General features: G+C 42.4%; 1 protein-coding gene across 2 annotated transcripts in view; it reads left to right on the top strand.

Annotated features, from left to right (window-relative positions):
* The window catches only part of DNAJC27 (DnaJ heat shock protein family (Hsp40) member C27), a 68,239-nt gene that overhangs the window by 45,453 nt on the left and 7,385 nt on the right, over window positions 1-15,401 (top strand). The window contains exons 6-7 of one of the 2 annotated variants that reach the window (XR_004538783.1): window positions 3,690-3,850; window positions 11,153-11,593. Coding sequence is in view for 1 of the 2 variants with exons in the window: in XM_033937687.1 (XP_033793578.1) it covers window positions 3,690-3,850; window positions 11,153-11,285 (294 nt within the window). In the remaining variant the exon portion in view is untranslated. Of the gene's footprint in view, window positions 1-3,689; window positions 3,851-11,152; window positions 13,345-15,401 lie in introns of those variants that run through there. The other variant, XM_033937687.1, reaches the window with a different exon arrangement.

Below are 15,401 nucleotides of genomic sequence, written 5' to 3'. Positions count from 1 at the left end.
TACCTGAAATTTGCCATTACATACCATCAGCAATGGTTAGACTTTTTGGATGTTCATATCTTTCATCAAGAGACCAAACTTTGTACAACATTATACCAAAAGCCCACAACACGCAACTCATATTTACACTATGAGAGCTTCTACCCTGAACATCTTAAACATAGTTTACCTGTGAGCCAATTTTTAAGGCTCCTTAGAACCTGTGCTTCGATTAGTGATTTTAAATTTCAAACTAATCGCATGATGCAAAAGTTTAGGGAGTGAGGCTAAGCTGAACTAATGATAAGACAGGCGTACTTGAGGGCCAAACTTGCTAACAGGGACCTTTTGTTACAATATGGTACTACAACTCAAGAGGATAGAATGGTGGTGGTGTTTCCTTTTGCCACCTCTACTAGAAAGTGGCAAAACATCATTCTTAAAAACTGGTCCATTCTACAAATAAATGAAGAATTAAGAGTCCCTCCGATGTTTGCTTATCACAGAGGTAAAACCATAGGTTAAATGTTATATAAAAGATTAGATTATAATGTGATGGACACACCTCTGAAAGGCCATACTAAATGTGGTAACTGTGAGTGGTGTGACTCTACGATAGAGGGCTTACATTGGTTGGTTCCTTCTCAAAATCGCTTTGTGGTTTCTAGAACTACTCTACGAAAGCAGTGATTTATATCATCATCTGCCCATGTGACAAGTTATATGTGGGCAGATCTTTAATGAGAATTAAAACTAGGCTCACTGAACATAAATCCAGGTTAAAAAATAAAACTCCTTTAGCTCCTTTGGTATCCCACTGGGACGTAGCACAACATCAGCCCATGGATTTTAAATGGAGGATTCTGGAAGAGATTATAATAGGGTGGGAGGGTGGTGATATTGAATCCCTGATTAACTATAACGAACAGAGGTGGATTTTTTTTTATCTCCACACTCTTGAACCCAGCGGACTCAATGCAGAATTAGACTGGATGTTGTTAACTTAAGATGCCAGTCTGTTTAATAGTTGCTAGGGAGAGTCATGTTAGCCTATCAAATTCATCCCTTGTCTTTATGATGCAGGAGGGGCAGAGCATTGTTTCATTCCTGTTCGTTGGAGCAGCGTTGATGCCCGCCATGTTTAGAAAGTTTTTCAGCTATAAATTGTAAGTTTGACTATATAGTGCACTTTTTAAGTACATTAGTTAGCTGATATCTTAGGTTTAAAAATCAATATTGCTATCACAGCAGCCATCTTGGATTTTCCGATTTTTAAAAGCCTGTATCTGCCTCAAAACTCTTCATTTTTTATTTAAAAGAGCATAGATGGACTCGGGTGGAGATCCTTTGATTCGTATCAGATTTGCAACAGATGCCTGTCCAAGAGGGTTCATTGTTCCATATTCAATATAGCACATGGTGGGGGGGGGGCAGGAGCTTTGGGCTTCTCTCTTTCTCATGCTTCTGGGTAGATTGGAACCCATATGGAATGTTTCCTGGACCAGAAATTCATGCTGGAGTCAGAAAAATGGAGAGTTTGGGTCCCTGGTGGAGTGCAGCCATGTGCTGGTAGACAAACCCCAGAAGGTCCTGCCAGGTCCCTCTGGGCAATCTGGGCAGTGCTTTGCTCCCAAATCATACTTATGATCTATGAAGCATTTTTTAAGCAACAGAAGCTGGCCTGGCCCCCGCAGGGTCTTGACAAGAGTGGCACCTGGACTTTTTCCTACGAAGGGCGAAGGGTTCTCAAGTGTCATGGACCTATTCAGACAAAAATGGTTCAGAGTCCATGCCTCTGCATTCTCAGTCGGGGTCCTCCACGCTTGGAGATTCAGCATCTCAGCTTGATGATCAGATGGCAGCCTTGGACCTTAGGTGCACAGGCTATTCAAGCCATCCACTCTGCAGGGAATCATTAGAGGATCCCTCCAGGAATTAAAACTGAAGCCACCCCAGATATCTGCTACGCAGTGCTCGCTCATGAGCAGCAAAAAGGCGCAGGCAACTTGCTTTCCCTCACATCCAGACATTACCAGGATACTAACTGACCACTGGGAGGTCCATGAGAGTAGCCAAGTCTTTTGACAAGGCTCTACTCAATGGATGTCAAGTTCCAGCAGCTGTTTAATATTCCAAAAGTGGATTCCCTAATGGCGCAAGTTACTAAATATACCTCCCTTCCCAGTGAAGGTGGAGCGGTTTTGAAGGACTCCCAGGACTGCAGACTGGACTTTGTCATTAAAAAATAATTTGAAGTCATGGTGCTAGGCCTAAAAGCAGCAGAAGTGGCATCATTTGTTACTCGAACATGCCATTCAAAGCTCAGCCGGGCAGGAGACCCAGATAACAGCAGTGACCCCCGGTTCCTTCTGGTGGGAGTTGATTACATAGCAGATACATTGTATGACCTTTTTAGGGCTTTGAGAAAGGTCTCAGCATACACCTCCATCTGCAGAATGCCCTGGATCAGGCAATGGGTGGGTGGGCAATGGGAGATTTAGCTTCTAAGGCAACATTGAGTAAACTCCCCTTAAAAGAGCAATTGCTGTTTGGCAAGGGTCTCGATAATCTGGCCAGAGTAGTGGATTGTAATCCCGCTCCCTTGATAGCCACCTGGACCCCTCCTCTTCCATGAAGATCGGAAGGAAGGATGCCTCAAAAGGGTGGGTATTTTAGCCTAGATTTTAAATAGGACTAGAGAAAAAACAAGATGTACTGACTCAGGAAGTCTATTCTAGACATACAGCGCAGCAAATGGAACAGAGTCTGAAACTGATTTTGTGTATGTGTTCGTCCATCTGTCCTCATAGTCAACTTGCTCTGGTCTTCCAGGGTTCACACTGTCTAGCTTGCTCTGGTCTCCCCTTCCATGGAATACAGTCCTGTTTGTTCAGAGCTCCATCTTCTCTTCAGAAGCTCCTCTGCATGAGTTTCCTCCACCTTATTATATCTTCGTCCCATTTGGTGTACCATAAGAAGAAAGCAAGTAGGTACATATCAGGCCACTTTATCTTCTGAACTGGGCCCAGCTGCTTATTTCAACCATATGGGACTAGGTACATTCATATAAGCCAGTGTCCCACAAACTTTTTGGCCGGAAGGCACCCGGAAGTGCGCAGACATCAACGCGATAGCATCACGTGCATGTGTGATGTCATCACGTTGACGTCTGTGCATGGGCCAAGGCCCATCTGGCAGCGACCCTGAACCCATTACTTCAGTGGGGGATCCTGGAGGAGGGGAGGTGCGGGGAGAGGAGGAGAGATACCAGTGAGGAGAAGAGTCATCAGCGCCGGCTGACTGCCTATAGGACGTGCCTTTCGCCATGAAAGGCATGTTTTATAAGCAGTCAGCCCATGCCTTTCCTCATTAGGGCACACCTGGAATCTGCTGCGGCACACAGTTTGCGATAAGTAGTTGGATCTAGGCCAGCAGAGGAGGAAGACATAGTCTGATGGTGCAATCAGTTGCTTCTTCCTTATGCCACATAATCTGGGAAGACAGAGTAAGCTGGGGGAGGGGGGAGGGTGTTAAGCAGTCTGTGGATATGTGCCACAAGGGGTGGGGATCAAACACCTGACATCCTGTACTTGATACATTCTGCTGTTGCAAGTGAGCAACTTTTTTTTCTTTCTTTGAGTAAGGTAAAACAAATGTAAAAATATATTTTAAAAAATGTTAGACCTCTGGTATTTTTATCCATTTTCCAGATGTTTTATTCTACCATTATTGATTTATGTGAGAATGGTGGGAAACGGCCTATGTCATCCATTAATATTGGTTTCACCAAAGAGCAAGCAGATTCCATCTGGAGGATCCGCAATAGCAAAGACAGTTGGGACATGCTGGGCCTGAAACCTGGATCCTCAAGGTAACTCCTAATTGGTAAAAGCCCAGTGACTGCAAAGAAATTACAGCCTTGGGCTAGAATCACAATTTTATGGCTAGCAGAACGTTGTAACAATATAAGATAGAGGCAAGAATCTAATGATAGACACTTGTAGAATTGGATTATAAAAAAACATAGCAGCACTATGGTAATTGACAATATGTTCAATAAATTGTATAGCGCTAGATGTAAATAGTCATCCAGTGGTGACATTTCAGCATACACCTGCTTCAGGGGTGTAAACACATGCCTCTAGAGGTAACATTCAACAAATAATTCTAATTTACTGAAAGTGTAACAGAAGGATTGACACCTAAGAGAATAACATAACATAAATCTTTATATACCGCAAAAGCCTTTCAGTTTGAGGCGGTTTACAAAAGAGGCAGGCTGAGTAGCATCAGCGATTTACATGAGTATGCAGACAGATGAAAAAGTTTCACAGCGAGGTAAGACAAACAATCTTTTCAAGAGGGAGGTAAACAAAGAGGTAGGACGGTCATTTTTCGAGAGCTTACAACATGGGACTGAAGGAACGGGAGTGGTGGAAGACTTACCCTGGGGGTTTTAGGGTGGATTGCTGAGTTAGGAGAAGAGGTGCGTTTTTAGGAGCTTTCTGAAGTGCATGTAGGAAGCAGATGCTCTGACCAGTGGATTCCATTCAGGGTCTTTGATGGCAGCTTGGTGAGGCAGGAGTCTGTTGATAAATTTTTTTGAGTGCTTCCTTTGACTGAAGGGAAGGTGAAGAATGATTGATGTGTAGATCATCCAGGTCTGACAAATATGAACTGATTCATAAGGTATGTAGTGCTTTGTAAAAGAGACAGCCAAATTTGAAAAGCACTCGGCTCTCTATTGTCAGCAAATGTAATTTTTGGTAGCACGAACCCATTGGTTTCCCTTTTTGACACCAAAATCCTTATGCCCAACATTACCTGAGTAGATAAGGGGCTGAAAATAAAAAGAAGCTATATTTTTAGGCTTTTGGTTTTTCTTTCAAAAAAAAAAAAAAAAAAAGCCAGGATTTGAAAAGGTGTCACAAAGAGAAGTTGATGGATTTGTTCTTTTGATCTTTGTTACAATTCTTTAAGTTTGTTTAAATGTTTGGTATATCGCCACTTCTGAGGACAGATCACACCAGTTAACAAGTAAAGGGTACGTTTTTATTAAGCAGCAGTAAGCATTAAAGCTGGCTTACCTAAAAACAGCTCTAGAAGGCCTAGAGAATGACACGGGGACATATTTGTCCCCTTCATTGCAAGAACTCAATTTCCCCGTCCCATCTCCACAATTTTTGTTGCTGTTACTGTCGCTGTCCATGTCCCTGCTCCATTCCTGTAAGCTCTGCCTTAACCGTACAAGCCTTGAAGACTTACGATTTGAAAGTATTTGAGGCTTGTGCAGATGAGGACAGAGCTTGCAGGAATAGGGCGGGAACAGGAAAAGAGCTCTCCGGAAAGGGACAGGAAAATGAGTTCCCACGGGAACAGGGAAAAATTTGGCCCTGTATCATTCTCTAAGCGGACCATGCTCAGGAGCCATACACTAACTTGTGGGTTCAGTGCATACCACCTAAGCACTAAATACATCTTATTCTTTAGTGTAGGGGGCATGTTTGGGAGCAGGGAGTAGGTGTGCCCTGCCCTAATCAGTTTGCACATGGGCATTGGCATAGGCCTTTAACGTCTTTTAAATAGGTGATATTGAGGGCTTACATGCTAATGGCCATGCACTAATTTTGCAATTTGTGCATGGCCATTAATAAGAAAACAGGTACTATTGGCCATCTTACAGCCATGTTAAAAAGAGGCCTCAGTTCATTCGAAACCCACACACTAAAAACAGTGCTGGCCACTTTTTTCCGTGGTTTTAGTAAAATGGCCACATAATAAACCCAGCAAACAAAGGAAGAACACACCATTAATAATGGGAAAGGACTCTCGTACCACGTTCAATAAGTTAGAATTTATTGTCGAATGCTTCCTCTAAATGTGAACTCATGCCCCTGATACAGGCATAGCCTGAAATATGACCATGTCAGGCATTTGTTACATTTAGGGACTGACTTTATCCTCAACAGAGAGAGTAGATCACAATACTGCTACTACCTGTGGGGATTTTTTTTTAATCCAACTCTGAGATTCCCTAGCAGTTTGTACTAATGAACAAAACTAAGTATAAGAACATATTACATCTTTCCAGTGCAATGGGGATGGTATGCTGAACCAAAGGTCTTGATCCCCTCCCGTGAGTCCGTTGCAGGAGATAAGAATAGCTTTACTGGGTCAAACCAATGATCCATCTAGCTCAGTAGCCCGTCCTCACTAGTCCCTGGAAAAAATCCAAAGAGTAGCAACATTCCATGCTCACCAGGGCAAGCAATGGCTCCTCCATGTCTGTCTCAATAACAGACTATGGACTTTTTCTCCAGGAAATTGTCCAAATCTTTCTTAAAAACAGCTATGCTATCCGCTCTTACCACAACCTCTGGCAGTGCATTTTAAAGCTTAACTAATGTGAGTGAAAAAATATTTCCTCCTATTGGTTTTAAAAAGTATTTTCTTTAACTTCGAGTGTCCCCTAGTCTTTGTAATTTTTAATGGAGTAAAAAACCGATCTACTTGTACCCGATCTACTTGTAAAGGTAACTTGGCCGAATATGTATTGTCTAAAATGTAAATGTAACATTAACGAAATTGTAACTTCCCTGTAAATGTACAGTCTCTTCATCTGTTAACCGCATAGAACTTCCATGGTAATGCGGTATACAAGAATAAAGTTATTATTATTATTATTACCCATTCTATATCACTTAGGATTTTGTAGACTTCAATCATATCTCCCCCTCAGCTGTCTCTTTTCCAAGCTAAAGAGGCCTAACCTTTTTATTCTTTCTTCTAACGAAAGGAATTCCATCCCCTTTGTCATCTTGGTCACTCTTCTTTGAACCTTTTCTAGTTCTGCTATATGTTGAGATAAGGTGACCAGAATTGAACGCAATACTCCAGGTGAGGTCACACTTTGAAGCGATGCAGAGGCATTATAACAGTCTTGTTAACCATCTCTTTTAAAAAAAAAATAATTCCTAATATTATGTACATATTGTTATCTGCATAGATGTCAAATATACAGGCTATCTATATAATAAAACCGTAGGCGGCGCATGCGCACTCTAATCCGCGTGCTTCCGTGATCCGTATGTCCGTGGCCGGCAAGAGTGCACATGCAAACTTACAACAGCTCGCACTCACGGTCTGGCTGGCTCTTTAAAGTTTTTTTCGGTGCCGGCTCACCTGCTCCGCCTTCCTCTTCCTGCCAGTCTCAGCCGGACTCACTCCTCCCCCCCTGGCAGCCCTGAACCTGTTCCTCCGTTCCCCGCCCGACGGGCCGGTGAGTGCTGCGCCAGGGGCAATGCAGGTGGAGACTATCGGCGGCGGAGCCGGAGGGAAGGGGGGATGGGAGGCACGCGAAGCTGCAAGTCGCCGACTCCACCCCCCCCCCCTCTCTCGAACCGCACAAGGACTGCCATTGACAAAATTTGCCCCACCGTTCCTTCCCTTCCTCCATCAGGTACAGTTCAGCTACACCTATGTTAAAAGCAGCTGCTTTGAAATTGGAGTCCTGCCGCCACCGTAACACGTTCCCTCTGCCGCGGTCCCATATGTCAGAGAAGGGGCGGGACCAAGGCAGAGGGGAACGTGCTACGGCAGTGGCAGGCCTCTGATTTCGATGCGGCTGCTTTTAACATTGGTGGAGCTGCACTGCACCTGATGGAGGGAGGGAAGGAAAGGTGGTTGTGCGCTGTTGAGCCCCTCTGCACGCGCCCAAACCAAAAAAGGAGCCAGGACTCTTCCCCACCCGGCGCCGGCAGACCCGAAAAAACGGCCCTACCGAACAGACCCACGAGCAGGGTTGCCATGGAAACCTAACCGGAATTACATGCAGTCGGCAAGGGTCAGTGAGAGGGGATCAGGAGCTAAAGAGAGATTGAAAAAAAACAAACAAACAGTGCACAAGTAGAGAGAGACACACAGACAGTCACAGAAGGACAGGGGGCTAGAGCAGAGATGCTTGCAGGGAGAAAAAGCTAAGCAGTAATGTTACAGCTTGAGAGTGCAGACTGAGGAAGAAAGCAGAGACAGCGCTACACAGGGAAATGGAGGGAGGAAAGAGACAGAAATAAAAATACAGACAGACATAAATTCTAGCACCCGTTAATGTAACGGGCTTAACGACTAGTAAGTGTAATAAATAAATAAAAATCTTGTTTGCTTTTATGGCTACCACACTACACATTTGGCGGAAGGTTTCATCGTATTGTGTACAATGACACCCAGATCTTTTTCTTGGGCGCTAATCCCCAAGGTGGATCCTAACATCTGATAACTATGATTTGGGTTATTCTTTCCAATGTGCATCACCTTACATTTATCCACATTAAATTTGATCTGATCACTATTTTCAGTACCTCCTCCTCCCTGCTCTCTGCTGTCCCCGGTCAATTATTTCTTTTGCAAGTGAGCCTACAGGAGCCTCTTTGATCTGCTCTATCTTTTTTTTTTTTTTTTCATGTGTCTTTTTGCAGGATTTTGTGTTTCCTGTTCAGCTCCAGTGACTGCCTAGCCTGCATGAGATGAGCAAACTTCAATCTGTAGCTGACAGGTGGATCCTGCAGGGACCTGCACAGCCAGCCTGCTTGAACTGTAGAGCTCAGGGGTTTCCCTTGATATCAGTTTTATAGGATGAACGTAACAGCTCAAGAGCACCCCTTCTTTGGAGCCCCAGTTTTGAAGACAGACTTGTCTCTCCCACCCGGGGTTTCTGGGACTGCTTAGGCTCGTACCTTGGTTCTGCATACCGTCCCTTGGTTCAGCATACCATCCCTATTGCACTGTAAAAAAGAAATTTTAGGTTCTTACCTTGATATCTTTTCCAGTAGATAAGAATGATATGCTGAACCCCTCTGCACATCATTGTTGATGCGCCTGCTTGGACTTACTGCTACTTGAAGGCTGCATCTTTTACCTTTCCGCCAGCTATCATAAATTGGAAGACATTGTGTATTGCCTGTATATAGTTACTTGAGGTTTCCCCAGAGTTCCACAGTTTCTTTATTAGCTTTTTGCTAATAAAGATTTTGTTCCTTTCATCTCCACGGTGTGTTTATCAGCTATATGTTTATATTTATGAGCAGATCAAAGTCTTGGGGAGGGGGGTTCCCCCATTCTCCTTCTCCTGTTTTCTCCTGTAGGGCTGTCACCAGCTTTGAAACTAACTGACTGGGGACAGCAGAGAGCAGGGAGAAGGAGGAGGTACTGAAAACAGTAATCAGTATCTCCTTCAATGGACTCACGGAGCGGATGGAAGACCCTTGGTTCAGCATACCATACCTATCTACTGGAAAAGATATTATCACATTAAGAACCTGATCTCTTTTTATAATTTTCTATTCTCAAGTATGTCCCTAATTACCAAATAAATAAATACTAATAAATAAATAAGTACTATAAATAACTTGAAATGTTGACACTTCTATGTTAAGAGGTAGCAAAAGCATGAGGTGGAAAAATGGATATGTTACACTTGTGTACCATACATGACTTCTGATGGAAAAATAATTGTCTCTTATTCCTTCACTATAACCTTCTGATGAGATTATCTGGGTGGTTACACAAAAATCTTAAAAGAAATTAACATGACTTTGCAATGTCTAATGGTATAATTGCCCCATGACAATTTTTCACCGGTTCAAACCATTTTCAAATGTAAACATTAACAATTATTTGAATAACTTTTTTTAACCATCAAAAGCTTTTAATGTGCATGCTTGAACCTGGGCCAGTGCTAAGATGCTGGGGTTCTGGATTTGGATCCCATAATTGAGGAGTTTAAGTGCTACACAGATGGTACACTCTGGCTCAGGAAAGATGGCAGCCTCTACTGTGGGTAATACCTATATTTTGGAGAAAGTGCCCATTCATCCATCAGGTCAGCAAAGTTCTAGAATTGCTCAGGAATGATGGTAGGAGGGGTTAAAAGACGAAGGGTAACTTAAAGACAAGAAGATAAAATATTGTTATGAAATAAGAGTGGATATAATTGTCTGACTCAGAACACCTTTCAAATTATTTTATTTTTACGACTAGACTAGAGTACATAATTGCTTATAAGACCATTTAGGTGAGAATGGCAGAATATAATGTAACAATGGTGTTAGAAGAAAATTTTATATAATGTGTAACAAGAGCAGCTGTCATCTTATGGCAGTGCGTCATAAGGCAGTTGAATACAATGTGGTTTTATTTGTATATTTAATCATTTCATAATGGAAAAAATTGTCACATGACAAGTTATCAAAAATCAGAAACTCATACAGCATATTTGTTGCCTATAAGATTGAGAAGCAAAGATATCAATTATAGAATGGCACGGGGACAAATTTTTCCCTGACCCCGCAGGAACTCAATGCCCCTGTCCCTGTCCCATACCTGTAAGCTCAACTTTAACTGCACAGATCATGAACATTTTATGATTTTAAAGTGTTTGAGGCTTTCTCAGTTGAGGACAGAGCTTGCAGGAATGGAGCAGGGACAGGAAAAGAACTCATCTGGATGGGAAAATGAGTTCTCACGGGGAAGGGGAAAAATTTGTCCCTTTGTCATTCTGTAATATCAATGAGGAATACCTAAGATGTATTATTTTACCACTGGCTCATGCTAACTTAGCACAGTTTCATTTTATGCTGTGAGATCTAGTTATTAGCAATGAGAAGTAACTTAATGGTTGGTGCAGTGAGAACCAAGAGAACTGGGTTTGATTCCCACTGCAGCTCCTTGTGACCCTGGGCAAGTCACTTAACCCTCCATTGCTCCAGATACAAAAACTTAAATAGTGAGCCCACTAGGGACAGGGAAAGAACTTATATATCACTCTTCTTGTACCACAGACAGGTGCTATATCAAATGCATTGCCCTTACTAATTACTCTTATTAATAACTGGGGTAAACAGTAAAATTTCACATTTTAATTGTAGCCCACGTAGATAATTCTCTCCCCTTAGTACCTTGCACAGCTTACTCTTCTATTGGCAGTATACTTTACATTTCTGCATCCAGATGTTTGTGTAACTTGACCTCTCAATCAAAGCTACAAAAAAGTGTAATAATTTTAAAAAATACTTGCCTTTCTCAGATTTGTTGCTGATGTTCTTTCCATATTTTGCATCATCCTGTCCACTTAAATCAGTTTGGGGGTGTTTTTTTTTTGTGTGCCTTTGCTTCACAGGGATGAAATAAACAGAGCATACCGAAGATTAGCTGTACTTCTTCATCCTGATAAATGCATTGCTCCTGGCAGTGAAGAAGCCTTTAAAGCAGTTGTGAATGCAAGGACAGCCCTCCTGAAGAACATTAAATAGAAAGCGTCCCCATGAAAGCAGTCCTGCACTAGTGAAGCTGGAAGATACATCTAATTTACACTTTCCATCAGCTCTTCTTTGGACTAATCAGAATCACAAAGACAAATTTCAATTTTCTCTATATAGAACAGTTTGCACCTTTTGGTTCTGTAGCACAAATGTACCACATTTCCTTTTTACTAGAAAGTGGCAACAACTTGAAATAAAGCCAGAGAAGATGTTCATCCACTTCAGAAGATGGGGAGCAAAGTTTGAGCATGTGTTTCCAGTCAGGAGCAGCAAGTAGTGTGGGTCATCTCTTGAGTGGGGTAAGTAGTGGAGTAGAGACTCCACCCATGCCAAGTCTCTTGAAATTGCTTGGTCAGAATGCATCAGTTTCTTAAACCACGCTGCTGCTATTTTATCTGAGCAGTCTCATCTCATTCTAAATATCGGAGGTCAAATATTTAGAAAACGTGAAGTAAAATAGTTTAATTTGGGTGAAGAGAGTTATGGTGTTTGTATGTGATATCAATACGATTGGCATACATCTCCCAGTATCTTTTGCAAAGCTCTTGGTGGTATAACTGCATGTACCATCTATTTACCCAGTTACTTGCCTTCAGAACTGTAGCTGTTTCCTGTTGACATTTAGCTCAAAGCAAATGAACATCTATTCAGAGTCCTTTCATTTAAAGGCATTAGCAAATAACTTGGCAATCAATATTGGTTATATTTGATGCATTTTAAGTGAAAAGCACACAGGCTTTCAGTGTGGAAGCAATACAGCATAAGTCGTGAGCAAGAATGGAATAATTCCAGCATGAGTTTATCATGATAGTATTCTGCTCTACCACACCCTCTTTCATCCCTTCCTCTGAGGAGATTGCCATTCTAAATTGGAACTCTATGCTGTGCTCCTAAAAGATCTCGAGTCTATCCCAGAATCTGAAAACAACAGAAGCTCTTCACCTAGTGGGAAATACAATGTGGAGTTGGGGGAGAAAAATTTCATTCCTTTAAACTGCTGAATTTTAAGTACACTCTATCCAAAATACAAGATGGATATTCTGCTAGGAATTTGTATAGGAGATGTGTGTGTGTGGGGGGGGGGGGGGGTAATTTGGAAGACAGGCCAGAACAAAGGTTTGGCTTGGTGGCTGGGATCCAGAATTCAAATTGCACTTCTCCCTCTGGTTCAATGGCATCCAATGTCAACAAAGTATCTCCAGTTGTCTCTGGTACCTCCTTAAATATAAGTCCTATGCCTTTACCAATACTGTATACTCATGAAAGTAATCTAGTAGCACTATAAACTTAGTAGTATATAAACGACAGCGTATAAACACCTGCGTAATTCATAATAAACGACAGCCAGAGCTGCACCTGCTACTCAGTGCAAATTATGCTTCTTTATGACTTAAACACTGGCATCATAAGCATGACAGTATATTTTCACCACTAAGTTATATAAAGCTTTTTGCAAGGACAAACAGTTTTGTGGGGATTGAAAAGCTGATATAAATAACCTGCAGGAATAGCAAATTTCCCCCAGCCTTTTTGTATTCAGTGTAGTCTGGTAGTAAATACTCTAGTTTCCTGAGTAATCATTCTTGGGGACTACTGAACTTTTGTATAGGTATATTAAATACAGAATTGATCATAATTGCAGGAGCTGTAAATGGATTGATAATGGTTCTGATCTTTTATATGTAATTTATTAAAAAACCTAAAACATTTTAGAAACTTCAGAACTTTGACTTCGTCCTGCTTCTTGATGGAAAATACAGACACGCACATAATCAGACAGTACTAGGATGGAAGAGCTGTCTCAGAGCTCAAAACTAAAGTTCTTCTAAGCATGTATGACCTTTCCTGTATACAGCAGTCTTCCTCACTCCTTCAGTTATATGTTTTCTACTTTGAATGGATTCAGAAAACAAAGCACTCCTATAGTGAAAGTTTCTTCATTTTTACCTGTGTTAAGATGTCTTTCATTTTTTTTCTTTTCAAACAAGTTTAAGAAAGGTTTGGACAAGTTCCTGGAGGCAAAGTTCAAAGTCTACTATTGAGACAGACATGGGGAAGCCAATACTTGCCCTGGATCAGTAGCATAAAATGTTGCTACTGTTTGGGTTTCTGCCAGGTACTGTGACCTGGATTGACCACTGTTGGAAACAGTAGACTGGGCTAGATGGGCCATTGGTCTAATCCAATATGGCTGTTCTTATTTTGTTTTCTTTCTTTTTGTTTCTTTCTGAAGTTGTCCCAGATAGCACCAGGCTTTCAGTCCTGCCCATACTGTGGGAGAAAGATCCAGAACTTCAACTCATTCTAATTTTCTAACTTTGCATTTTGCTCCTCCGGGCCTTTTTAAGGTGTCAAAATGCTGCTGCAGTAGCTTTCTTGGATTTCCCAATTTTATTTTAAAAGCCTCTTTCTGCCTCAAAACACCTTGACTTTGCTTGTAATCAAGTTTTAAGGACTTCCCAGGCCTTTCTACTCCTGTATCATGCCACCTTTGTGCTGGATGGTCATCTGAGAAGAGTCCATGTGCCACAGGGCACATGAGGAGGATTGCTGGGCTTAGCCCCTTCTAGTCCCTCCAGAGCCTTGAAGTCTCAGGATGCTCATTGGTTGGGTCAAAAAATCCCTTCTGGAGCCCTTGAATTGTGACTTGCTATCATCGGTGAATCGCAAGTACACATATGCCTTTAAGCCCATGAGGAGGCAAGACGGTCCCCTGTAAAGGTCCTCTGGAGATCCAGTGCAAAGTTTTGACTCTGTTTTCATGAGTTGATGTTTGAAATTTAACAGGTTCTCTGCACCATCTGGCACTTCGCTGGTGGTTGTGCATGGGGTGGTACCTTCGCATTGCACAATTCCTCAGTGGAAAGCTTTACCACTGGAACCAGAGGTTCAGTTGGAAAAGGACTTGGTACTCCGGAAGCCAGGGTTCATGCCTCTATTCCCACAGATCAAATAATCAAGGTTAAAGGATTCTGGGTTTCAGGTGGGCTATAGTAGCCAAAAGTCTGTAGCAGCCCTGGATCAGGGAGTGGACCAGACAGTGTGCAGGAGTTCAAGCCGATAGACCTGGTGGAAGTCAGAGAAACATAGAAACATGATGGCAGATAAAAGCCAAATGGCCCATCCATTCTGCCCATCCGCAGTAACCATTATTTCTTCCTCTCTCTGAGATCCCAGGTGCCTATCCCATGCTTTCTTAAAGTCATTCCAGTATCTTTGCAGGAATTAAATTTGGATCTCTGTCTTTCAATGCTCAATTTTCTCTTATGAGCAGCTCTAAGTCCCATTCCAGGTTTTTCCTATCACACTCTGAGATAGTTGTGATGCTGACAGAGCACTGGGAAGTGCCAGAGGGCCCTTTGAAGGTTACCAAGCTTATGAGAAAGTTGTACCCTTTGGCTTCTGAATTCCAATAGCTTTTTACTCTGCCTAAGGTGGATTCACTAGTGGTGCAATCACTAAACAGGCTTCGCTCCCTAGTGTGGGAGGAGTGATACTGAAAGATCCTCAGGATCACAGGGTAGGCTTGATTCTCCAAAGGCAGTTTGAGGCTTTAGCTCTGGGACTAGAAGCAGTGGCTGAGGCTTCCATTGTAGTTTGCACCTGCCATAAGATATTGTACTGGGCTCCATCTATGGAGAAGAGTGCATACCCCCAGGTGTTACTGTCAGAGGTAGATTATGTTGCAGATGCTCTATCACATGTTTAGGATCACGAGCAATGGGTCTGCTTATTGTGTCTCCACCCAAAGAACGTTCTGGATCAGACATGAACAATGGGTCTGCTTATTCTGTCTCCACCCAAAGAATGTTCTGGATCAGACAATGTGGTGGGAGATTCTGCTTCAAAAGCTACTCTGAAAAGGCTTCTTTTTAAAGGACCAGTGCTTTTTGACGAGGGGCTGGATGATCTCATGGCCAGTGAGGCAGATTGTCATCCAGAATTATTGCCAGACAGTAGTCCATGTGACCCAGGAGGTTGAGTCATGGTTCCTTTAGTGGCTACAGACGTTCTCATCATGCAGTGGCAAGCTCCTCTGCTCAGCACTCTAGACAGAGGTTTGAGGGTTCCAGATGTCCTCGGGCATCAGCTCCTCACTTGGCAGCT

This window comes from Geotrypetes seraphini, chromosome 3 (genome assembly GCF_902459505.1).
Source record: "Geotrypetes seraphini chromosome 3, aGeoSer1.1, whole genome shotgun sequence".
Taxonomy (NCBI): domain Eukaryota; kingdom Metazoa; phylum Chordata; class Amphibia; order Gymnophiona; family Dermophiidae; genus Geotrypetes; species Geotrypetes seraphini.
Note: the sequence above shows the minus strand (reverse complement) of the source record. Positions and strands in the feature narration are given on the sequence as shown.